The 27,555-nt window shown below is 37.8% G+C and overlaps 1 protein-coding gene across 3 annotated transcripts in view; it reads left to right on the top strand.

Annotated features, from left to right (window-relative positions):
• Nucleotides 1-27,555, top strand: part of ncam2 (neural cell adhesion molecule 2) — a 317,305-nt gene that overhangs the window by 252,492 nt on the left and 37,258 nt on the right. For all 3 annotated transcript variants that reach the window (XM_007227883.4, XM_007227882.4, XM_007227884.4), the window contains exons 8-14: nt 182-327; nt 8,158-8,308; nt 12,868-13,055; nt 14,699-14,795; nt 19,405-19,578; nt 24,070-24,189; nt 25,342-25,463. In XM_007227883.4, coding sequence (XP_007227945.2) covers nt 182-327; nt 8,158-8,308; nt 12,868-13,055; nt 14,699-14,795; nt 19,405-19,578; nt 24,070-24,189; nt 25,342-25,463 — 998 coding nt within the window. The remainder of the gene's footprint in view (nt 1-181; nt 328-8,157; nt 8,309-12,867; nt 13,056-14,698; nt 14,796-19,404; nt 19,579-24,069; nt 24,190-25,341; nt 25,464-27,555) is intronic.

The raw sequence follows: 27,555 nt of genomic DNA, 5'->3' as shown, positions 1-27,555 counted from the left end.
CCCTTTAAAATATTTATTCTTAAAGACTTCTGTGATAAAAGCAATAGTTTTATAGAGTGACAGCTCTAAAAGCCATTTGGATGCTAAGATCTTAGTTCTCTTTTCTGCACATTGATTTTAAACCATTTATGTGCATTTTTTCCCTGTAATCATTGTTTGATCTGTTTTTCTCAACATGTAGTTCAACCACACATCACCAAACTGAGGAATGTGACGGCAGTGGAGGGCAGTGCTGCTATGATCTCCTGTAAGGCTGAGGGTGAACCACTGCCCGATATTTCCTGGAGGAGAGCCAGCGATGGATACAGCTTCTCAGATGGAGACAAGGTACTACACACAGTGTGCACACACACACACAGCTTTTGTGGGGTTTGGGTTAATGTATGTTGTTTTGTTCTTCTCATCATCTCAACTGACATATACAGCTCTGGAAAAATATTAAGAGACCACTTCAGTTTCTGATTCAGTTTCTCTGATTTTGCTATTTATAGTTATATGTTTAAGGAAAATACTGTTTTATTCTATAAAATACAGATAACATTTCTTCCAAATTCCAAATAGAAATATTGTCATTTAGAGCATTTATTTGCAGAAAATGAGAAATGACTGAAATAACCAAAAAGATGCAGAGCTTTCAGACCTCAGATAATGCAAAGAAAAAAGTTTATATTCATAAAGGTTTAAGAGTTCAGAAATCAATATTTGGTGGAATAACCCTGGATTTTATTCACAGTTTTCATGCATCTTGGCATCATGTTCTCCTCCACCAGTCTTACACACTGCTTTTGGATAACTTTATGCCTTTACTCCTGGTGCGAAAATTCAAGCAGTTCAGCTTAGTTTGATGGCTTGTTATCATCCATCTTCCTCTTGATTATATTCCAGAGGTTTTCAATTTGGTAAAATCAAAGAAACCCATAATTTTTAGGCGGTCTCTTATCTTTCCCAGAGCTGTAGCTTTGCTAAAATGCAATGTTGGATATCAGTGTACATGTAGCTTCCAATTAAAGTTCACTGGATCATTAAAAAGAGTTCTTGCTATATGGTATCAGGCTGATACCATTACCAGTATTGGTAATCATGCACTTTATAAGATAATGTAAGAAAAGTGTGTCCATGATGAAATGCAAACAGTGAGCAACAATACTCAAATTAGCTGTGTGGTATTCTAATAATGCAAAGTGTGCCTAGATACCTGAAGTGGTCTTCTGCTGTTGTAGCCCATCCTCCTCAGGGTTTAACCTTCTGAAATGCCTTTTAGTTCATCTTGGTAATCCCTACAGTTGCAAAAAATGGTTGTCTGAGTTACTGCATCTGTCTTTTGAGCTCAAATCAGTCCAATTAAACCTCTCTGCAGAAATGAAACCTCAAAATCTCAGCATCAAAATAAAAATACTCAAAACAGCCTGTCTGGCTTCAAACATAATTGCATACTGAACCATAATGTCTGCATGGTTTTCTTTACATTGATTACATTAATTGCATGAATGGATAGATATACAGGTCTTTATAATAAAATGAAGAGTGTACGGTAGGTACTACTACTTTAGTTTGAATGACAAACTGCAGTGCACATTGTTACCTGTATCAGCATCTGGATAAACAGTGTAATCCCTGCGCTAATCTGACACAGTGAGCCAGAGTAAATATGAAGTGTATCTCGGTTCCATAGGAACACCTACAAAAATATAATGCAGCCTTTCCTGGTGCCAGTGGGCAAAAGACAAGCGTGAGTAATCGTGTTATAGTCATTGCATCAGGATGTGTTTGCCGTGCACCCACACAGTGCCACATATTTGGCTTCATTGTATTGCAAATCCTGTTTCTTTCCAGCCGTTAAAAAAAGCGTGACATTTGATTGATGCACGCGCGGTTTACTGCGTGAGCCGCGGTCTCTGGAAATATACCAATCACGGTCACGGCTGTTAGAGCTCATTGCGGTCTCCAGTGAAGTCCCGTGCTGTGTTCGTGGCCTGTGCTGTTAGGAGTTTCTGCGAGATAGCGCTCCACAGGCCGGCGCCGTGCCTGCGCTGAATTAGAATGGACCCTGCGTAATGTTTAATGCAACAGGGACAGCTAGCCCAGGAACATGACAAGAGAAAGAACCGTCAAAGATCATTACAGTGGCATGAATACCACAGTTGTTAGCTGGCCACAATGGAGGCAAATGGAGTTGGCTTTCAAGGGAGCGGCCTATAGAGACCTCACTGGGGGCATGTCCTCCCGGTTGCTGTTAATCTGGCAGCGGCTGCTCGGAAAGCGATTAGGAAAGATTTGCCTGACTGGAACGCTAAGGAAGGCTCATGCAGAGAGGTGTAGGAGGGGAGAGGCACTCCCAATCACTCAGTATGGCTAGAGCTCAGTGTGATGTAAGATACAGGAATAGACCATAGTTCATATAGGAGTAGGAGAACTCTGAGTAGGCAGGCTCTGTTATTTGTAGAAAAGTATAGAAGGCTATGAATATCACTCTTCCTACTGTAGCTGATCGAGAAACTCACTACTATCTGATCTTAGTACAGTAGGAACATCATCCCTGGTGGGCATATCTGTATCTGTTGTCATTTGTGAGCACATTTTTGGTGTTACATGCACTTAAATGCTCTGTCCCAAGTGTTTTACCACTTCCACTGCATGCAGTGTAGTACAGGATAGTACTGTATGTCCAAATAATCCAAGGTTGGGAATTTACAGTTGGGTCCAAGTATCTAAAACTATTAGTAGAACTGCTTATTTTGTTCATTTCTCTGCATTTTTTAATATAAATGTCTTTAAAAGTAGCACCCCTGTTCAAAGTAAGCAGTGATTTTTTTTTGTTTCAATTTACTGCATTTTTCGGATTATGAGAAGCACAAGGCTATAAAGCGCACTATTAATGAATGTCTGGTCTATTTTCATACATAAGGCGCACCGGAATAAAAGGCACATTAAGGAAGGGGGGGCATGAATAATAATAGAAGCCATGAAAAAAATATATAAATAAAAGTGACATTTATTTATAGAGATTAAGAAAACAGATTATGGTATATTCAATATGTTGTCACTCAATATGTTGTATTCCATGTTCTTCCAATATATTAAATTAGCAAATAAATAATGGGAAAATAACTGATGTTCTTAGGGAGGGAGGGAGGGAGGGAGGGAGGGAGGGAGGGAGGGAGGGAGGGAAGGAAGGAAGGAAGGAAGGAAGGAAGGAAGGAAGGAAGGAAGGAAGGAAGGAAGGAAGGAAGGAAGGAAGGAAGGAAGGAAGGAAGGAAGGAAGGAAGGAAGGAATAGTGAAAAATATTAAAAACAGAATATACATATAGCAACTTTTTGTATATAAGATATAAATATGTAATATATCATTGAACAATTGCACACATTTGAGAAACACTTATGGCAGCAGTAACAGAAATAATAAATAAATAAAATATGTAAATATAGGGTAGCAGCTATGAGCATTTTCAGAGACAGGATTGAGTTTTTTAAAGTAAAGTAAACAAATGAGTAATCTGAACACATTTGGAAGATATAAGCCTTCCATGGTTTTATAAATAAAATAACTTTTTTTATTAAACTCATTTAAATACATTTACACATTTACATTATTTGCCTTCATTTAATCAATAATTAAATCAAAATCTTGACTATTTCTTCTTTCATTTAAAATGTTTCAAAAGTCCTTTGTTCTTCATTTCCAGATTTAAGTATCTTATAGAATCTTTTGGACTCTGCTTTGTGTCTAGTAGAGATCTTTGCTCATGGGCAGAATCTCAAATGTCTCTTTTTAAAACAAGCACTAGTTGGGTTGAGAAGATTCTCTTTTAGTGATTTATTTAGTGCACTACATATAGAACAGCGAGCCATTTGAGATTCTGCCACTTAAGTGGCAGCAAAAGCCGCCATCGTAAAGATAATGTGCGCTGAAGTGCTCTCAGCTGGTCATTATCAGGGCAAGATGATGGCTAGAAAATGTCAGATGTATTGCTTTTTTGCTGCTATAATGGGCACTAACTTAAAGTTAGACTGGGCTGTCACATTAACACTGAATCGGTGTGTATGAACAGTGGGGAAGAAAGCATGGCCTTCGATTATGAAGCCACATGGTCACAAATCTTCAGCTCACCAATTTGTGGGTACATTTTTTGGATAGGGTCATGCCTAACATGGCTCAGATTTGATTTGGGAGGATCATAGAACACATAGAAACACAAATCTGTTGTTGAATGTGAGACATTTCTGCCTCAAAGTGGCCCAACTTTTGTTTGAATTAGGGTTTGGATGGATGGATGGATGGATGGATGGATGATCCAAAACACTTTAGAGGTAAGAAGTAAATAGCATCACCTATCATGTAGAATTATCTATTCCACACAGTCTGGAATAAATAGAAAACAGAGAATATTGTTGGTTCCTCTAGTCAACTTGTTTGATCTAGGAGAAATAAATGAGCATAACATCCAGAATGACTTTGACAAGAAAAGCAACTACAAGTGCAGAGTGTTTTTGTGGTTATGTTTGCTGCAATTTCTGAATAAACTTTGGTTAGGACTCAAAATCACAGTATTTTTGTGTGTTTCTGTGTTTAGCTTTGCCAACCAGTCACGTGACTTTGCCTCCTTCAGGCTTTCTCACAGTTATTAACTTCTTCTTATTACCTAACACCAAAATACTTCAAAAGTCTTGTAGAGTACACCGTTGGGTTGCCAACTTTGGCAGCACATTGGGGACAAACCTGAAAAAAAAATGGTGAAAAATGGAAAGTTTTGCAACTTTCTGCACTAGCTTTTTTTTAAGTAAATTTCTTTTCAGATAAATTTAAGTAACTTCAATTCGGTTTCAAGACTTTAATGTTACATAGAGTAAATAAGTGAACTGAACTGCAGTCAATCCTTTCTTTTAGTAAACTTTACTTTTTTTTTTTTTTTGCTAAATCAATCATTTCTTTAAGTAAAAAGAATGCATTGCATGACATCCATGTGTTTGAACTACAAATATTTAAATTTCAACAATTATAATATATTATGTATCATAAGCTATTTGAGAAATATTGTATAAATTAAGTAATCGTAATTAGATAATATTGTATGCAGAAATGAAGTAAAGTTTACTAAAAGAGAGGATTGATTGAAGTTCAGTTCACTTATTTACTCTATGTAACATTTAAGTCTTGAAACCGAGTTGAAGTTACTTAAATTTATCTGAAATCAAATTTACTTAAAAAAAAGATTGCAAAACTTTTTTAAGTAAATTTTACTCATCATTTTTTTCAGTGTATACCCCAATGTGCTGCCAAGTTGGCAACCCAACGGTGTACTCTACAAGACTTTTTCAGTATTTTTCCATGTTTTAATTGGTAATAAGAAGAGGGTAATAACTGTGAGATGGCCTAGGGGAAGCAGAGTCTTGAAACTGAGTTGAAGTTACTTAAATTTATCTGAAATTAAATTTACTTAAAAATAAGCAAATGCAGAAAGTTGCAAAACTTTTTTTTATTATTAAATTTTACCCATCATTTGTTTCAGTGCATAAACATATTATGGAAAAAAGGTCTATATCAGTATATACTGTACGTATCTCTAGGACAGTAGTTTCTATTCTCCTTCTACAGAAAGGACCAATTTGGTTGTCTTTGGCAGTCTTTTATTCCAAATGTATTCACAACACACACTTCATCACTTCATGTGTGAAGCCTGAGAAAAACCATCTGAACAAACAAGAGGAATCAGGTGTTCTCCAGCTTACATGTTTAAATGAAAACCTGCAGCCCCACCTTTTCTTTTTGATTGAGACTGCGGCAGAAGAACTGCTTTTGGATCCCGGAAGAGACATACGTTCAGTTCAGTCATACGTTTAGGCCGGGAATCATTTAGGAAGCTTCATTTTTAAGAGTGAAGGAGTGCCTTGACAGCTCAATATTGTGGTATTTTATCTCTCCTTCACTTTCAAGCCTCCTTCTCCCTCCTGCCGTGTCATTATTAATCAAGCAAATTGCTGTTTTCCAGGAGAGCTTATGACTTCTGAAAGGTGCTCAGATGTGACTGCAGGGTCTGCGTCTCTCCTGTGTTCAGACAGCATCTACTACGTAAAGCAGTGTATCCACGGGAGCCGTAGTCTACAGTATACCGTATATCATTCACAGGCTGAGCAGGAAATGACTGAGATTAATGGCTGCGTGCGGAAAAAAAAGCGCGAGTGACGAAAGGAAGACAGCCTTCATAGCTGTCACTGTGCCTAACCTCCATTAACTCACTCTCACTAATCAAATATGACACAACATGCCCTGCTACTTATTATATCACACGCACCTCGGAGGGGAACGCTTCTTAATGTGAGTTTAATTTGAGTGAATGAAATGGTACACACTGTGTACAGTGCACGGATAACTATACAGCGGGTTTGTCTGCCTCTAAAACGCACGTCGAGAGTGTTTCGAGAAGGTCCCGTTGGGACAGGTACTACTTTTCTAAATGGAGCTTTTTTAAAACGCAGTCTGGAACCTCGTATCATCTTGTATATAGGCTAGATTTCGCAGTCTCCCTAGAATTGTGTTTTTCCTATTCTGTATTTCAAACGGTTAAGACGTGTAAAAAAAAAAACAAAACTAAAAAACAAGCAAAATACATTTACTGTATTTAGAAGAGCTTTGGGACAGCATAGCATATAGGTATTTAATCCAGTGGGAGATTGCATTGGATTATGTTGCGCTATCACACCGCTAATGTGGCTTTACAGTTTCAATTTCATAGTCATTAGTGTCAGCAACGTGTTTGTGTGTGTGTGTGTTTTTTTTTTTTTTTTTAAGTTGTTTCGTTTACATGTTCTTCTTTTTTTTCTGGGGATAATCCTCCGCTCAGGAATTTCAGTCCTGAGCATGAAATGTTCAGCATTTTTTCATTTTTTCAGATTTTTTTTGTCCTTCTTTGAAGTTCAAGAGTCTTTGGGTAAGGAGTTTTGCTTACCGGCAGCTTCTGGCTAAATTCTGGCTAAATTCTGCTCTCTGTAGGAGTAATAACACCTAATTCTACTTAAAAACCTACTCAATGGTTTGTGTGCTGAAGTGGATAACACCACATCATGTGGGAGACTGGGGTTCAATTCCTAATCTAGGTGAATATATTGCTCTACATCAGGGGTCGACAATTAGGTTTGGTCGTGGGCCAGAGCCATTATGTGGCAAGCCACAAAATAAAAATCAGTTTTGGAATGAAGTGTAATGGGATGGAGTTCTACAGACTAGTAGCTCTCCAGCCCAGAGGGTTGTTGAACCCAATTGCAGAACAGTCATATTCAAAGCAGGTAAACCCAAGAAAAAAGGAAAAAAAATACATGTACAATCAAACCCATGTCATCAGGGTCGCAGGCTAGTGAACTGGGACACACCCGGGGGAAAAAAATGCCCTTATAAGGAGATAGTGAGCATAAGAACGGGCGGAAAAACGAGAACAGGCGGACACTAAAGTCACGTTGAGCGTGACCGAGAGAGAGACAGGGGAGGTATGTAAACAAAAGCTCACCAGAGAAGCATTCTTTTTTATTTATCACTATCATTCATTATCATTCATTATAGTTCAAACCACCTCAAAGGCCAGATGTTTCATGCTTGAGGGCCATATTGTGGCCTATTGCCCTGTTACCCCTGCTCTACACCAATAAGAGTCCATGTGCAATAAGGCTCCTAACTCTACACTGGGGGGGAAAAAAAGATGAGAAAAATGTACTTAAAAAGAAGTTTCGCAACTTTCTGCATTCTCTTTTTTAAAATTTAATTTCAGATAAATTTAAGTAACTTCAACTCGGTTTCAAGACTTACGTAATATAGAGTAAATAAGTGAACTGAACTTTAGTCAATCCTTTCTTTTAGTAAACTTTACTTAATTTCTGCATAAAATATCACTAATGATATACATCACTATATGATACATAATATATTATACTTCCAGAAATTTAAATATTTTTAGTTAAAACACACATATTACACTGTCAACACATGGACGGCATGTAATACATTCTTTTAAATTTGACTCATTTTTTTCAGTGTACATTGGTTCACTTCTATAATAGGAATAACCTTGTAAGTCAGATAAATGTCATAAATATAAATGTAATACATGTTTTTGATATTGCATAGCGCTTGGTGATCGAACAGCACTGATTGTGTGTGTGCGTTTTCAGAGCCCAGACGGGCGTGTGGAGGTGCGTGGGCGTCGTGGTGAGTCCATGCTGACCATTGTGGGCGTGGGGCTGTCTGATTGGGGCCGTTTTGACTGCGAGGCTCTCAGCAGGATTGGAGGACATCAGAAGAGCATGTTCCTGGATATTGAGTGTGAGTGTACATTATTACTCATAGAAACCTCCCACACTAGCACTTACACACACACACACACACACACACACACACACACACACACACACATACACAAACACTTTCTCTGATATTGTATCTCTCATAACTACATCAGCAGAAGAGGGGAAGGAGAAATTGGGAAATATTTCGCTTCTTCTCCCAGATTTGATTACTGTCAAACACAGAATGCACTGTTTTTAGCGAGTCTAAGATCCAATTCTGCAAGCCTGGGTTTATGAGTATTTGTTGGTGTGTCAAAATGTATACTTCTAGGGCTCATATTTGAACTGAATATTCCAACATTTTTTTTAATAAAAACGAGCTTGATATAGTATGTAAACTGTGTTAAAGCTGCATACCTTTGCATACATCTAGTCTATATAATTTAAAATTCATTGTTTTTCTGGTATCACGAAAAGCAGTTAATTTACATACGTTTGTATTATGTATCCAGTCTGCTGCAGTTTAGCGGTTTATGCTGAGGATATACTGTTAGCTTTAGCCTTAGCTTTAGCCTTAGCTTTAGGTTTAGCTTTAGGTTTAGCTTTAGGTTTAGCTTTAGGTTTAGCTTTAGGTTAGGTTTAGGTTAGGTTTAGCTTTAGGTTTAGCTTTAGGTTTAGCTTTAGGTTTAGCTTAGCTTTTGGTTTAGCTTAAGGTTTAGCTTAGCTTTTGGTTTAGCTTTTGGTTTAGCTTTTGGTTTAGCTTTTGGTTTAGGTTTAGCTTTAGGTTTAGCTTTTGGTTTAGGTTTAGCTTTAGGTTTAGCTTTTCGAATGAGTCAAGGCAAAACACAATACAGCAAATCAAACCAGATTGACTACTTTATTTAATTTATATAATTATTAGCCTAACTGTCATGGATCTGCAGCGGAGGTGTGTAAAAGGGGAATTGTGAGCACACAGACATGCCAGCTGAAACATCTTATCTGTAAATGCACTTCCTGTTTGCAATACCTGCATTAGTTTGTTGAATGTTGTTAGAACCTTTTTACCAAACACACGCTCTGTTTTAGCTTAATTATATGTTAACCTGCTCTGTAAATTAAAACACTACTCAAGAAAAGTTCAACATTTAGCATTTATTTGTTTAGTTCTCAATTGGAAGCTGAGCTGAGCTAAACATTATAAAGACTTACATGTAGCAGCAATGGAGTCTCTCAAACAGAGGCAGCTGTACCAATGAGCTCTTATATAGGGGAGTTTCCCGCCTTTGGAGTGGGACATACCACTCTTGCAGCTAGAGCAGGGGGTATTATAGTGTCTAATAGTATTATTATGTCTTGTTTGATTCTGCAATGATTTTGTCAGGTAAATCTTTTGTTTATGCTTTAATATGTATATTGTGTGTCAGTGTTTCTATATTATTTGGGGTAGAGGCTACAAGTTTATTATAATTGGGAATTAAATTAATTGGTCTTGTTTAGTTGGACTGACCTAGAGGAGGGGATAATGCTTAATATAGAGTAAGCTTCTAAAGCCATTTTAAAGTTTTCTTCTTCTTCTTCTTTTTCTTCTTTTACTTCTTCTTCTTCTTCTTCTTTTTCTTCTTTTACTTCTTCTTCTTCTTCTTCTTCTTCTTCTTCTTCTTGTTTTTGTTCTTCTTGTTCTTCTTCTTGATCTTCTTCTTGTTCTTGTTCTTCTTGTTCTTGTTCTTCTTGTTCTTGTTCTTCTTCTTGATCTTCTTCTTGTTCTTGTTCTTCTTGTTCTTGTTCTTCTTGTTCTTGTTTTTCTTTTTGTTCTTCTTCTTCTTCTTGTTATTCTTGTTCTTGTTCTTCTTGTTCTTGTTTTTCTTGTTCTTGTTCTTGTTCTTCTTCTTCTTCTTCTTCTTTTTTCCTTATGCGCTGTAAATATTTGCATCTCTTAATAGTAAAAAAGAAAAACCTGTCTGTATATATATATATATATAAATTCCAAGTTGAATGTAACTGATTCTAGATCCGAACACTTACATTACCATAGCCTAAACTTAATTGTAAATTAACCCTAAAACTAAACCCTGACCTAAACCTAAACCTAAAAATATTAAATTCATTAAATTCTGTAGATTATATATATATTCCTTTTACCTTGGACTTCAGATACAGTTCAGTTGTAATATACAATATGTAATTAGTGTATGTTAGTTGAGAATCCATAAGGCATCAAGGCATGAACCATCCAAGTAAAGTGTTACTGAAATTTCTATTAAAATAATAAAATATAAAATATGTATTTTGTTGGTTGACAAACAAATCAACACATCTTGGATGATATAAAAAAACTAACATGTACTAGATTTTAACCCGTAATTTTAATCAATCGTTTTAATCCAGCCAATCAATCTTTAAAGACACTGGGATAAAGCAAGATTGGAAAATAGTCGTGTTAAAAATGACTTTTTATTTACCAAACACAAATTTTATTATTTTGTTTACCATAGCTCTGCTATTATTACAACTGTTGAATGTAGCTCTCTTTAATGAACAGTCTGCATCTATAAATAACGTACCTGCAGAGCAAAAAATATAAATCCTGCTGTACAGCTATGGGAATTTCAGTATGAGATTTTACTGTGAAGAACACTTAATGTCTCCATATTCCATCACTTCACATCTGCACCATGAAGGGGTAGTAGATTAGCCATTCAGAAAGTGGGGTGGAAGCAGCAGGGGTTTTAATAAAGGCCTCCCAATGGAGCGCAGTGCATTGAATTATCCAGCGGTGGCGCTAATGATCTCATCCATTCAGTCCCCCTGCCTATAGTGATATGACACACGGGACATCAATCTCTTTAATGGAAAAAGTGGAAAGTGTGTGTGTGTGTGTGTGTGTGTGTGTGTGTGTGTGCTTGTGCGTGCGTGTCTTTAAGTATGAGCATGCCTATTGAATAGACGAAGAGAATATAAGAACAATGATAAGAGTATAGCTTGTGGAGGCTGTTGTGGTAAATTGCAGTCAAAATGCAATGCAAACACATGACTAAATTCAGATTTCATGCATGTGTGTAAGCAGGTGCACTTCCATCTTTAATAACATCTGTAATAATCATGGTTATTCTCTTATGTGCCGTTCTACTAATACAGACATCCCAAGTTGAAAAAATTAACTTCAGACAGATAGATAGTCATATTAACACACCTCAACATGCATTTTGCAATCATTTAATACTATTACAAACTGTACAGCGGGCAAGACTTTCAGCATTTTTTTTTTACTTATACCAGATATGGATATACTTTAGAGTAGTGAGAGGAGAAATGAGTTTTGATGGGAACCATGATGCTCCTGAGTGCATCCCATCCAGGAGGGGAAAAAAAAAACTTATGCCCGGCCACACTAAAAACTTACCGGCTGACTCAAAGACGTTTTGAAGAGAGTAGGCCAATCAGAACTCTCTCTGTTTTGCATGTGCTAGATTCCAGGAGATTTTATCTGATTTGCGGACATTAGGAAGCCGTTATTGATACAGTATGTGGTAGACTCCCGTGTCTTCCAGGAATCTATAAGATATATAACATTCAACAACTATAATTTGAAATGGTTCAATGATTGGAATCATGAAACTTTGATTGACAGACATTTATATTTGTGGTTGCTGTAATAATTTTATCACAAATGTGTAAAAGTAAGGTGAGGTGCATATTTAAAAAACTGTGAGGTTTTAAATACCTTAAATTTAAAAAGGTCTTATATACAAAAAAAAATACAAAACTGGAATATCTTATTGATTTTTTGTTTTTTAGTTCTTTGTGAGGATGTTAAAGAGGTAAGAAATTACATTTTAATAAAACAGTTTTTTTAAAGATTCAGATTCACCAAAGTTATATAATAATAATGTAATAAATAATAATTCTTTGGTTTAAAGCACGTCGTCATGCATCTTTTTGAGTTAAAAAAAAAAAAATTATAATAATAAATTATAGAAAGTTTCTGGTGAATTAGCCCTGCTGACTACATGGACATTATTGAAAGGGAGGAAACTGGCAAAGAGCACATCAGCAGATTTATGGCTCAAAAATGAATTTCAGAATTTTATAATTTATTGCAATTTACTGCATAATAAGGCTAAATGATCTATACGATTTCATGACTAAAAGGTAACTCTTTTTGTTACTATTAGTTTTTATACTAATATTATGAATACTGATTGATTTTTGTTCTATAAACCTTTAGGACATAGAAAGGAGAACTTTTGGTCATGCTTAGTTATTCTCATGGCATTTAAACAGACTGATTAATGGATAAACATTGATCTGAATACACAAGGAATTACTTGTACTCTACATTGATTTTATTGCTTTATTAGTAAGACATTAAACATCTATTTATTTCCTGGGAAATCTAATTATAAGAATCTATGAAGTCAAGGGTAGCTTTAGTTTTATCTGAGCTGCTATTATAACAGCAGTTTACTGGTCAACTGATCAGTGGTTCTGAATAACAGTAGCCTACTTCAGCTTGCTTGTGATGATGATCACAGGGCAAAGTAGCAAAGTAGTGGGTTGTTACGGAAAAGTGGTGCTTTACATCAATAACACTGTGTGTCAATGCTCTCTTGACAGATGCACCCAAGTTCCAGACCAATCACACCATATTTTTCTCATGGGAGGGGAACCCGGTCAACATCAGCTGCGATGTCATGTCCAATCCTCCAGCTACGATGCTGTGGAGGCGAGACAAGCTGACCATTCCCACAGAGGGCACGGCCAACATGCGCGTGCACAACGCTCCGGGCAGGTCCCTGCTGGAGGTATGCTGGTGCCTGCAATCATTTTTATTATAATATGACACAAAGAAAGAGTATATGAATAAACACACAGTATAATATGATTGAAAGCTCATCAAAAGCAGTTTTTCATGTACAATGTGCTACAAAATGCAGATACACCAAAAAGGTTGCCAACTAAACAAACAATAAACTGGACAAAGCAAAACCCGATAGTCAGTAACACAAAAATGGGTTGGTAACAAAAAAGCAAAAGTTCAAAAGAAAAACATTGTAGAAGAATACTTGGCAACCAGGAGAGCAAACAGAGGGGTGTATATATACACAGAGGTCAGGTGAGAACAATCAGAAACATGGAGAGTGGGAACACCGTAACGTCACATGATCAGTGGAGTGAGGGAAGTCCGGTGTAAGGGCATGCTGGGAAGTGGAGTTTTGTTTAGCAAGTTTCAGCAAGAGTCCAGAGCAGGAAGACTGATAGTGTCAGGACTAATAGTTAACCTGCTCTTTTTTTACACTGAAAAAAAAAAAATTAAAAATTAAATCTCATGCAATGAAATCAATATATTTTTTACTAAGAAATATTTACTAAGAAAGTGTAAGATTATTTTGGCTATTTCAGGAATAGTGAAAAAAATAAACAAGCACAAAAAAGTAACTAGACAAATTATTCTGATTCTAGTGTCCAAATTTAAGATATAAAATAAAATATAAAATTTTGCTTGACTTGAATTCGTTTTGGGATTGTTTTGCTGAATTAAAAAAAAAAATCTTACTAATAAGCTTACTAATAAGCAGATTTTATTTGCATATGGTACATATAAAAAGTTTGAACACACCTTTTCGGATCAATATATTTTATTTCTAACCAATGTAAAATGTAAAGTATTTCTTGAATAAAATATGAATAAAAAATTAATAAAAATAAAACTGTTAATGTAAAACTCTTTTTTTAAGCTGAACCAACTACATATTTTGTTACTATAAAAAATTCTACAACAAATATTTTGGTTTACAATACCAGTCAAAAGTTTGGATACACCTCTTTTCATTCAATGTGTTTTCTTCCTTTTTATGATTGTATATACATGTTAAATGTAAGGAAAGAAGGAAACTGGCAAAGAGCACACCAGCAGATTTTAAGCTCAACAAATAGGCTAAATGATCTATACGAGTTCATCACTAAAAGTGCACCTTAAGAAATTTGCAACATTTGCACATATTGTACACAGTTGTACATTCTAAATTTAATATTGAAGACTATATTAAAGCTATACAGGAACACATGCAAAATAATTCTGTAAAATCAGGAGGGAGAGTCACCTGCAATAGTTTTCTCAGCGTCTTGAAGGAAGGAGTTCCTGGAGGTGCTGCTGAACAATAGCTGCTGCTTTTCCTTCACACTGTGAAGCTACAGCTCATCATCAGTTGTTCTCTAAATGTCTTTAATATTGATTTTTTTTTTATATTTAATATTTAAAAAAAGACATTGACTAAGAAGTTCCAACCTTTTGACTGGTACTGAATATTATGTCTACTTTATACCAATGGATTTTTTTGCAGTGTAAAGTGTAGGCACACATTTTGCATGGCCTAGCATAACTGCTGGTGTCTGAGAAACCTTTTTGAATCTTTCTCTTTGACTCTTTTTGCTCCTGTCGCTTCAGGTCACTCCCATGTCAGACCGGGATTTTGGACGCTACAACTGTACAGCCAGGAACAACATTGGCATGCGCTTCCAAGAGTTCATCTTGGCTCAGGCAGGTGAGGGTTCTGCTTTGCTTTTCCTCCAGCAGCCACAGGGCCCTGATCACCCGCCTCTAGAGTGCTATTTAGAAGTCAATTCTCGACTGCGAGTATAATTAGACGAGCCTTGCTGCTAGTATTGCATCAGTGTCATAAAAAAATCTCATCTCTGTGAAATGGTAATGGGAAGAAATAGAGCTATAATAAAAAAGCTGCAAATGTTTGCTTTCGAAAATGTTAGAGAGAATGTTAGATAATCCTCACAGATTGAATTGCAGGCTGAATGTAAATGTATTATAAGTTTTACTGAAAGTAAAGCTAATGTGAACAAAGCCAGAAAATGACTGACACAATCTTAGGACTAGATTTACCCTGAGACTGACGGAGATAAGAGAAGAGACACAGACCAACACAAGCAGATATACAGTACAGGGGTTGGACAATGAAACTGAAACACCTGTCATTTTAGTGTGGGAGGTTTCATAGCTAAATTGGAGCAGCCTAGTGGCCAATCTTCATTAATTGCACATTATTGCACCAGTAAGAGCAGAGTGTGAAGGTTCAATTAGCAGGATAAGAGCACAGTTCTGCTCAAAATATTACAATACACACAACATTATGGGTGACATACCAGAGTTCAAAAGAGGACAAATTGTTGGTGCACGTCTTGCTGGAGCATCTGTGACCAAGACAGCAAGTCTTTGTGATGTATCAAGAGCCACAGTATCCAGGATAATGTCAGCTTACCACCAAGAAGGACGAACCACATCCAACAGGATTAACTGTGGACGCTGTAAGAGGAAGCTGTCTGAAAGGGATGTTCGGGTGCTAACCCGGATTGTATCCAAAAAGCATAAAACCACGGCTGCTCAAATCACAGCAGAATTCAATGTGCACCTCAACTCTCCTGTTTCCACCAGAACTGTCCGCAGGGACAATAAATTATTGTAATCTAAAACGAGGTGCTTCAGTTTTTTTACTGTCCAACCCCTGAATGTGCCCAGTCACAGTTTAGACCAAAACACAAACAATGCCATGTTTACTGGGAATGGCTGGCACAAGAGCACAGGTATTGAAACCCCAAGGATATTGCAGAAATGAGAGAGTATCTGGGCAGGATCAGCTTCTCAGGTGGATGTCTGTAATAAACCATAACTTTTAAGAGCCAGGTGAGCTATGACTTTGGCACGTTGGTATCTTAACAGTGCGGCACTTTCCGTGTCTTGTTCAGATTGTAAAAGTGCAGGAACAGCAATTTTAATTTATTTGGTATTCTGTGGGCTTCTGACCAAAGGAGGTGGTCATAATATTCTGACTGGACTGTGTACACAAACATACACATAAAATAAGGCAGTGGAAACACAGGCACGGTGTGTATTTTCCTGCTTGTTCAGCGACTGCCTGAAAGCACACACCAGCAGACAGACCAAAGAGCCAGTACATTAACATTCCAGAATAGCACCTCCCAGTCCACTCCATCTGCCTCTCTCTTTCTATCTCTCTCTCTTTCTATTTCTCTCAATCTCTCTCTCTCTCTCTCTCTCTCTCTCTCTGTATATCTCCCTCTCTCTTTGTCTCTCTCTCTCTTATTTCCTCTCACACACACACAAACTCTCTCTTTCTCCTCTCTCCCCTCTCTCTCATTTTCTTTCTCTCCCCATCTTTCTTTCCATCTCTCTCTCTCTCTCTCTATTTCTCTCTTTCTCTCTCTGTATATCTTCCTCTCTCTTTCTTTCTCTCAATCTCTCTCTCTCTCTCTCTCTCTCTGTATATCTCCCTCTCTCTTTGTCTCTCTCTCTCTTATTTCCTCTCACACACACACAAACACTCTCCCACTCCTCTCTCTCCCCTCTCTCTCATTTTCTTTCTCTCCCTCTCTCTCTCTTTTCATCTCTCTCTCTCTCTCTACCACACACACTTTCTCTCCTCCTCTCACTCTCTCTCACACACACACAAACTCTCTCTCACTCTCCTCTCTCTCTCCATTCTCTTTATCTCTTTCCATCACTCTCTCCCTCCCTTCATCTCTCTTTCTCTCCATCACTCTCTTTCTCTCTCTCACACACACACAATTTTACACTCTCCTCTCTCTCTCTCCCTATTTCCATCTTTCTCTCTCCCTCTCTCTCTACTACTCTCTCCCTTTCTCTCTTATTTTCTTTCTCTCCCTCTCTATCTCTCTCACCCCCCTCTCTCTCTCTCACACACACACAAACAAACACACTTTCTCTCCTCTGCCCCTCTCTCATTCTCTCTCTCTCTCTCTCTCTCTCTCTCTCTTTCACACACACATACACTCTCTCGCTCTCTTTCTCATTCTCTCTCCATCTCTGTCACTGTCACACACATACACTCACACACACACACACACACACACACGTTGTTATTTTCTCTCACTTTCACTAACACCCATTTAATTTCTTTCTCCCACCACTCTCTCACTTGCGATCTCTTTTTTCATCAGTCGTTCATGTTCCTTCTCTCTCTCTCTCCATTTCTCTCTCCCTCTCTCGCTCTTATAGAGGTATGTGTTTGTTATTCAGCTCAGGGCACCACTTCTTGCTCTGTTGGGGAAAATGAAGGGAGAGATCCTGAAGGAGATTGGGACTGGCAGACAGATACCTGAATGAAACCTCTTTTACCGGCTCTGTGTGGGACCGGTTTGGTGTTATTGCGGCTGCTTTAGTGGGGAATCACACTTAACAAGCTGTACAGTGAAGATCACATTTTTTGAAAATGTGTTTTTCATTGATTTCAAATGAACGAGGGCGAAGAAGGTAAATCATGTTTAGAGCGAAGGATAAAAACAAGGTATGAACTACAGATGAGTTCAGGAGAGCCTGATCCTCCATAATTGACCGTTGTGAGAAGTTTTCAGAAGTTTTAAAAAGTTCCACCTCCTCTAATTACTGTGCTCATGTCCATCATAAGCTTTCAGCTCAGGCTGCTTAGCAGTATTCGTAGCATTTGTGCTAACAGGCTAAACAGCTCAGTGGCAGAGTGTAAACATGATGTGCACACAGATTTAGAGAGCAGCCTCCCATTTTATTATTAAAAACAAACAAATGAACGGGATCAGTGCTGACATGCATGTTTGAGGACAAACAAAATGGGACCATTAAACAATAAATGGAAAATGGAATGTTTATATTAAATAAAACAGGGCCGTTTTTTGGACCAGGCATGAGGAAGAGGAAAGGGAGGAGGTTTAAGCTAATTAACACTTATTAAAAGAAATTCTGTATCTGTAAATATTTGTAGTTGCTCTATTTGTGCCCTATTATATTCCATTTGTGCAACTACTGCCTTCAGCATTCCTGGAATAGTATGTGCATTTTTTTATATTATACCTCATGGTTATATCTTTTATTTATGTTTCAACCAGCTATGATTCATTTTCTGTATTCTCTATTTTATGTTTTACATTCCTTTTAATTGCTGTGTGAACACCATTGGGATTTCTACTTGATTTTGTTGCATTCTTTGCAATCCTTCACAGTGTGAACGCATAAGTCAGTATCCTCTGCTGAGACAAAGCACAAAGCGCTGCACTGTTAAGATATCAGTGCGTCAAAGTCAGAGCACACACGGCTCTTAAAGGGAATGACAGGTGACACACTGATTGACTGATTATTTCACGTTACGCCCAAAACACACCCATGATTAATTAAGGGAATTAGTACATATCCTTTTGGGCATTTTGAGCTGAGTAAGATGTATTTTTTGATACCTAAATTACACTGACACCCCCTAAATAAAAGTGTTTTATATGCAATTGACCAATGCACTATAGAACATTGGAATCCGACACTTTTGTATAGGATGGAACTATTTTTGATGCAAGTATTTATTTAACAATGAGTGGATATAGTGCAGGGGTGTCCAAACTACGGCCCGCGGGCCATTTGCGGCCCGTTTCCTTTTTTGGAGCGGCCCGCGAGGTATTTTAGAAATAGAATGAAAGTTGGCCCGCTCTTAAGCAGGTTTTTATAATGTGAGATTCAAAGTTTGAACGCTAGGTGTCAGAAACGGGGCAAAGAGTCTAAAAGCGGAGAGGGTGCGCATTTCTAGCGCAGAAAAACGGGGCAAAACAGTCTAAAAGTGGAGAGGGTGCTCATTTCTAGCGCAAAAAAACGGGGCAAAAGAGTCTAAAAGTTGTCGTAATTAAGGAGTTTAATATTAAGAGACATCATGAAATGAAACATCAATTTGAAAAATCTTAGTTTACACAACACTGTCAAAGATAAAGATCAAAGTAAATCAAGTAAAATGGTGTGTAAATGAAATAATCAGGAAAATGTATTATTTAAAGTGGTTTATTTCATTATTTATTTTATTACAAAGTCTGTGGCCCGTGACTTCAAATATATTTCTCCTTCTGGCCCCCAACAAAAAAGTTTGGACACCCCTGATATAGTGTATGTCCCAAGATTCTGACATTGCATAAGAATAATCCTGTATATGTGTGTGTGTGTGTGTGTGTGTGTGTGTGCAAAGATAAAGTTTGTTTGTTCTGTAGCCTTGAAGGTTCTGTGCAGTCCTTGCTCACTTCAATACCCCTGACAGGACCAGCATAAATAAACCTCTAACCATGAAACTGTAACCTTCTCATTTGTGTCCGTTTCAGATGTGCCCTCCAACCCGTACTCTGTGCGCCTCAGCTCCATAGCTCAGCGCACAGCAACAGTTACCTTCATGAAGCCAGACTCCCACGGTGGAGTTCCCATTGACCACTACTTGGTCAGATACAAAGACATCAGCTCGCACGACTGGAGAGACGTGCAGTCACACGGAACACACAGTGAGTTCAGTCTCCTTGGTTATACAGTATCTGATAGTAGCTGTAGCACTCTGTAAACGGGGATGTGTATAAGATGTATTACACAATGTATTACACAAATGTTGTTTAGTATACCACAGTTAGTTCTGACCCTGCAGTGTGACTGGCTGAGAGGTGTTATATGAGTGCCGTTAGCAGCCGGTAATGCACTTTAACCGAAGCTCTCCATGTATTACTCTGACACATACAGGTAACTTAGAAATGATGCAGCACTTACAAACCAAATACAAACCAAATGCGATGTCGTTATACACCATTGGGAGCCGCTGGATCCTATAGACAGAAATAGTGCAGAAACACCATGTGTCTAATAGGCGGTGCAGGCAAAGACGCGATCCCACAAATAAATAAGCCCAGCGATTAGAAAAATATGCATTATTACACACATTATTATTAAAATAAAAGCTTAAGTGTATATATTTTCCAGATAACAAATATAGGGTATTTTAAGCTGAATGTAAGGTGGCCGAAAATAGGGGACCCTTGTAATTCCTCTGGTCTCGCCGCTAGAGGGCGCAGAAGTAACCAGAATTTTAAGTCTTTTAAAAATATCTATTTCTTTTAAATTCAAATAAGCGCTAGACTTTAATCTACAAAGATTTCTCTCCTGAAATCCATTTATTTGGGTGAGTAAAGCTCTTATGTTTATTCAAAGTAAGCTTATATTTTCACAATATTAACTGAAATGGCTGAAAATAGAGGCCACCACGCTAACCTTGCAACAGTGCAGCGCTTACAAGCCAAACAGAGCAGCTACAAACAGAGCAGCAATGGAACTGTTTTAACTCGCGGAGTGTTTATAGTGTTTATAACCAATAACCTTGTGTATTATTGCTTAATTAATGATCTTAATCTAATGCATTAACCACTTTTTCAACCAAATTTACAGTTTCTCGTAGAGGAGCCCACACTTCATTTCTTAATTACTGCCTTAATTTAGATCAGTTTGATAGGACTTAAAATTGAACCCTGAATTAAAATCACTATACGATAACCATTTTCCATCTTCACTTTGGGATTAAAAACGTGAATCATTAATGTAGAGATAAAGGGGTTAAAAATAATATTAAATGTGCTATCTTCAAAGATTATAGACCTCAAAGGGACCTTGCTATATTTAAGTCTGCTTCCTGTAAAGAAACAAAGGGCCCCAAACTTTTGCGTAAAACGACATAGATTCTTTTTATAATAATAATAATAATAATAATTATTATTATTATTATTATTATTATTATTATTATTATTATTATTATTATTATTGTGATTTTGGAAGTTTTAAAAGTTTTTTATTCTTTTTGTTAAAAGAGTTAAAAATATATAAAATGTGTATAGGCATCTGCAAAGATTACACTGTAAGCCCGGATTTTATTTCTAATTAAAAATGTATATTCAATGTACATAAATTATTAAGTTTTAGTCCATTACTGTCAAATGTAAGTATATTGTACTCATTTCAGCACGTATTTAAACGTGTTAATAGTTTTTAGTTTAATAAACTAAACATTTTAAGTTTTTGCACTGATTGACTTAACTTTTTAAGTTATTTGACAGAAAAAAAACTTTTTTTTGCATTTAAACCCGCCCTTTTCCCAGCTTGCTGTTGGTGAGGCGGCGGGCGAAGCTCTGCCGCTGTCCGTGTAGCTGAGCCTGCGAGCCTGCCCGCGGAGCTCGCGGAGCCGGCGGGCGTAGCTCGCGGAGCCGATGGGAGAAGCTCGCGGAGCGGGCGGGCGGAGCTCGCGGAGCCGATGGGAGAAGCTCGCGGAGCGGGCGGGCGAGGCTCGCGGAGCCGGCGGGCGTAGCTCGCGGAGCCGGCGGGCGTAGCTCGCGGAGCCGGCGGGAGAAGCTCGCGGAGACGGCGGGCAGGCTTGCAAGCTCAGCGACACGGAGAGCGGCAGCTGTGACTGGTCCACTGAGCTGCCCACATTTTCCCGCCTTGCAGTTTAGACTGCAGAGGCACGGAGGACGCAAAGCTTCGCCCGCCGCCTCACCAACAGCAAGCTGGGAAAAGGGCAGGTTTAAATGCAAAAAAAAAGTTTTTTTTCTGCCATTTCCCATCGACTCCGCGAGCTCTGCGAGCTTCGCCCGTCGGCTTCGCAAGCTCCGCGAGCCCGTCGGCTCCGCGAGCTTCTCCTGCCAGCTCCGCGAGCTCCATCCGCCGGCTCCGCGATCTTCTCCCACTGGCTCCGCGAGCTTCTCCCGCCAGGTCCGCGAGCTTCTCCCGCCAGCTCCGCGAGCTCCATCCGCCGGCTCCGCGAGTTTTTCTCTGTTTTTTCCATGAATATTTATAAAAATATTTAAGTAACGTTTAATAAAAAAGGAAAGTAAGAAGAAATCAAAATTTTTGTTTACTTGTAACTCAAGATACTAAGTAGAATTGTAGGGCAAATGAATTGGTGTAACAAAAACAAAAGAGTTAAATCAACTTACCATTTAGTTGTATTAACTTGATGTTTTAAGTTATGTTAACTTAAGTTTTCATTGCCCATTACTTAACTTTTTTAAGGCAACCGGTTTCCTCAAATTTTTTAAGTAAACTCAACTTATCCGGGCTTACAGTGTATAGACCATAGGTAACAATGATATTTTAAATTAGCTTCCTGCAGTAAGACATTTTTTTTTTTTTTGAAGCTTTGGAGAGTGAAAGATATAAAATAAAATATAAACTGCATCAATTGCAAAAATTATAGACCATTAAGAAAAAATGCTATAATCTTTTTTTATTTTATTGTGCTTTTTTTTTATATAGCAGGGAATGTTTGCAAAACTTTTCAATTTATTGACACAGTAGAAGCTCACAAAACAAAGCCTGTTTGCTTCTCCGCCTGTTTTACTGTCATATTTCAGACTGTTTTATAGCACCGGATGTGACATTATGGCTGTCGTCCAGTTAAGTGCAGCACATCAGATTGTGCTGTCTGAAAGCATTTTGGTTTGAGTGTTAATGAGTCAGCTGGGGTGAACTTTATAGAAGGAAAGAAATCAAAATAGAAAAACACATATGAAAGAAAGACTAATAAAATAAAGTGAGGATGAGAGGCAGACACACATAAAAACACACACACCTTCTACCAACACACATACACACCAGGCTTTTCTTCTTTTAGTGCGGAAGAGATTAGGTTACAGTGTGGAAGTCAGTAAATAACTTGTAATAATTTGTAGATGTCTCCTGCCAACATCTTCACATCTGCATATACACATACACAGACATACACATGGCAAAGTTACTTTGAAAAAGTAATCTGATTACTGCTTACTGATTATAACTGAGTTACTTTACGGATTAATTAATTTTAAAAGTAGCTAAGTTACTTTTAAGTTATGTATAGATTACTGTCGCCTCAACATAACAGTTTTGCCAAAAAAAATTCTGTATGTGTTGCATAGGCAAGACTTCACTTCCCGAGAGTGTGTGTGTGTTTGTGTGTGTGTGTCTGTGTGTTGAGCTGGAGTGCTAGTTTTAGCCTGTTAGCTCACTAGCCTGTTGTTATTTTGGAATGGTTGCGGCCATCAGTTACAGCAATAAAGCATCAGCTGTGAAGGTTTTTCTCGTCCATCCTTTCAACATATCCAGGCGAAAGCTACAAAATCTCTTTTCTAAGGAAAATGACAAAAAAACATAACACACAGTGACTAGAATTAGATTACTGATTACTGGATTGAAAATAGAAACATGTTAGATTACTTGTTACTGGAAAAAAGGGTAGCTAGTAGCTAAACGCTAAAAGCTCCATGTTTCGTTTTTACCTTAGCCGGCACTAACTGATCAGTTCCTGATAATCTGAGAGTACTGCTCGGCTCATATTGCTGGAGCACATCAGATAAATATGCTGGTCCTGCACCACTAAGACATTTATAGACCAGTAATAATAATTTAATGTCTATTCTCTAACATACTGGTATCCAGTGTAGAGATTTAAGGATGGGGTGATGTGCTCCCTCTTTTCTTTTACTCTTAGTGAGAACTTACACAGCCACAGAAACACCTGTGGTAGTGTTGACCTTCTGCTGTGCTGGTGTCTAGGTGTGGTTGCCTGTAAGGACTGGAATATGGGAAGCCAAGTCCGAGAGCCTTCCTCGCCGCTGTTGGAGATTACAACGTTTCAAGATCACAAATTGATTTTTCCTCCACAACACCCAGAAGGGTTTGCAGGAACTTAAAGGACAAATCGGACAGCCAGATAAGCAAGCTCCACTACTTGAAGGGCCCAGAGCTAATATCCATAATGCTGAGAAAAGCTGGGGCTGGGGGGCATGATTGCGGAAAGTAGTAATTGGAAACCTTGGTCATGATTGAAGAAAGCAATAGGGACTTTGAAATAGGGACTTCCATCTATACTCATTTCATGTGTCTGGTGCACTCATCCCCTTGCTCTCTCTTTATTCTCTCTCTCTCTCTCTCTCTCTCTCTCTCTCTCTCTCTCCCTCTCTCTCCCTTCTCTCCTCTCCCAGCGATAGTGCTGCTCACTAACCTTGAGCCCAACACTACTTACGAAGTACGAGTGGCAGCCGTGAACGGAAAAGGCCAAGGCGAGTTCAGTCGCACGGAGAGCTTCCAAACGCTGCCCATCCGTGAGTAGTGTGTAACCTTCACTGAAACTCCCAGTGCTCACACAACACTCTGTCCCTGTCATGTGATATCAAAGAGAATTGAGACGGCAATTCATTATGCAAAATGATCAATTAATAATCAAAATCAATAAATATCAATATCAAAGTGTAGAATATCTTTTTAAAGTTTGTTTTTGCCTGGGAATCAAAACTTTGAAAAAATATGTCTATATGTTTATTATTGAACAGTCCAACCAATCAAAAGCTGTAAAATCTGAAAAGAATTATACTCCCAAATCATAAGTACATTAGACACAGTCATACATGTTTAAATGTATTAAAATTCAAATGTACCACAATTATAGTTTGGTGTACACTATCTATTTTATGTTTATGCTATAAGTACAGCAAATTATAATTTTTACAGTGTACCAGTAGAATGCATCCAGGTACAGTATATTATGAAAAACCCTGTACCCTGAAGTGCAAAGAAAACTATATATTTTTACTGCTATAATCCCCATGAACTTTATCACTTTAACATTATCTTTTTAAAGTTTTTGCATCTAGGTAATTAGACTCAAAATAAGAATTAGAACCATACATTATACTACTTTAATAGTTTAAACAAAATAAGGGTGCATTTCTCAAACTGTAAATTCTGTATTAAACATGTATAAGAATAACAATAAAAATGGAAATAAAAAATAAAATAAGAATAAAGCATGAATAAAACATAATTCAAACATGATTAAAACAATATATTTAAAAGAAAAGAAAATGAGCAAAAGTAATTAGAATAAAGGTGCTGTTACAGAATAAAAGTGTTCAGATCTGAGCTGAAGGCCTAAAGGTTTATACATGAAGGTTTTCAGTCTGGATTTTAAAGTGTCTAGTTTTGAAGCTTTTCTAATGCTCTTTGTTAACTGGTTCTATTTAAGATTTAAGATTTAAGTTATTCCCATTAACATTGGGACATTTCTGATATAATATGTTTCTGATATTATACAGTAATATGACTTTTTTATTAAAAAAAATTGACTCAAAATTAGAATAAGAACCATAAGTTTTACTACTTTAATAGTTTAAACAAAATATAGGTGCATTTCTCATTCTGTAAACTCATTCTGTAAACTGGTGTTTTCAGCAAGCTTAACCTGGTGTATTTTTCAGGAGAGCCGAGTCCACCCTCAGTGCAGGGCCAGAGAGGAGTTGGAAAGGCCTACAGGCTCGGCCTTGTCAAACAGGACGATGGAGGGATGCCGATCCTGGAGTACATCGTCAAATACAAAACAGTAAGTTTCGACAAGCTTCTGCAACGTCACAAGATTTATTTCAATCCAATGTTGCATTAATTAAAATTTTCACCAAGATCTTGCAGCAGCATTGATGATGGTAGAGTCTGACCACTGCACAAAGCAGCTCTTCTCCATCCAGCACATCCCAAAGATTCTCAATGAGGTTAAGGTCTGGACTCTGTAGTGAACTCTCTTAATCCATGTGTGAAAATGATGATCTCATGCTCCCTGAACCCTGAACTCTTTCACTATTCCAGCCCCATGAATCATTATTATTAATGGAACTGTCATCTTGGAATATACTTGTGTGTATCATCAGGGAAGAAAAAATTAATCCATTGATGCAATAACCTGCTCTATATTCAGTATATTCAGGTAGTCAGCTGACCTCATTCTTTCAGCACATACTGTTGCTGAACCTAAACCTGCAGCAGACCAACTGCAGCATCAACCAACCCCACATCATTTACTTACTTAAATCTATATTTATATTTCTGGTTAAATGAAAGAAGCTACTATATATTTGATGCTGTAGTTCTGGTTGCAGTGCTTCATGTAATACAGTATATGAATATATATATATATATATATATATATATATATATATATATATATATATATATAGTTTTTTTGCAGTTTGGGTTTGTTGTTGTGTGAATTGTGTTAGGTATTTTGTTAAAAACAGCCTAGTTTACAAAATTGTGTTTCAAAAATTGGAAAAAAAAAAAGAAATGTAAATGTAAGAACCTGAGATATTTTCTTTTTTTATTTATTTGCATTACTCTTACTGTTTTCATACGTTGTCTGATTTGTGGTTGCTCTTTCTTCACATTTCATCATATTCGTATCGTTGTGACAGGTGCTGAAAAGCAGTTGTAATCTAGCCTGTGGTTAAAGTCTGGCAGTGTTTTCGTAAGAGCATACCTGTGCGTGAGTGGGTGCTCCTGCTGAGGATTAGAGTGGTTAAAGTGTGTGTACTGCGTGCACCGTGTGGCTGACTCAGAGCAAGCTGCGCTCTTCCTCCAGATACTGAGCTAAACGCAGCAGGAGCTGTCAAAATACTCTGTGTTTGTGCAGGTTTCAGGTTTCAGCCCCTTGTTTCTACGCTGATGCAAATGAAGGCATGAGCGCAGAAGGCTGCTAATGCAGATAGAGGGAATCGGCTTTTGCTGATTTGCCCTTTTTCCGCCTCGGGAGAGAGCAGCGCTGAGCGCTCGGGCTTTGAAGTGTTCAGCGTGCAGGTGGGAAGGAGGTGTACGTACAGTAAATGTGTGTGTGTGTGTGTGTGTTTTTGTGTGTGTGTGTGTGTGTTACATCATCTGTACAACTCTCTGTTGTTCTCCAATTAGTCTCCGAAAGGTGATCGCTTTCTCCAGCCGTTTAAGTGATGTTGAAGCGACTGTCGGTTCCATTCATCTTCATACAACACATCATCTGTCAGCACTTATTTATCTGATCCAGAGCTGTCATGTGTGCCTACACACTCAGTGCCGGCAACATCACTCACCACGGCAACGGAGCCTCTATCACAAAGTGAGAATATGCAGCCCTAATTGGGCTAGTATGTAAATGTGAAAACACACATTGTACATAGCTGTACACAAGTTTTTCACAACATTGGAGAGTGAGAACTGCAGTGTGTGTATTTCCTGGAGTGTACAGTGTTCAGAAAAGTGCATAGAGTCATATTACAGCAGTTACAAACAAGGACGTAGAACTTTATGTAAACACAGGATAATGTACTGTATAACCAGCACAGTACTTAGGGTGACCTCGGTCTCCTTTCAGTGGTGCCACTTCAGTCTGTATTGCGTAAACGTTTTCAACAGCTTCTAATGGAGGAGCATAAGAAGCCTATAATGGCGTTTTAGAACAGTGTGGAATATTGAACAGTCAGGAGTAGGCAGGAAGTGGGCTGAAAGCTTCTTTTAGCTTCTTCAGTTTTCAAAAAGTAAGGAAAAGCACCCGTTCCAAAGTTTAAAAGGAAGCACTAGATGATTCATTAGACCACGTTTGTCTTCAGTGTTCTGAGATTTAGGGCTGTATCGTACACCCTGTGCAAGGCGCATTACAATGCCCTTTTCTTCCA

Source organism: Astyanax mexicanus, chromosome 11 (genome assembly GCF_023375975.1).
Source record: "Astyanax mexicanus isolate ESR-SI-001 chromosome 11, AstMex3_surface, whole genome shotgun sequence".
In the NCBI taxonomy this organism is placed as follows: domain Eukaryota; kingdom Metazoa; phylum Chordata; class Actinopteri; order Characiformes; family Acestrorhamphidae; genus Astyanax; species Astyanax mexicanus.
The sequence above is the reverse complement of the archived record's forward strand: the minus strand, read 5'-3'. Positions and strand labels throughout refer to the sequence as shown.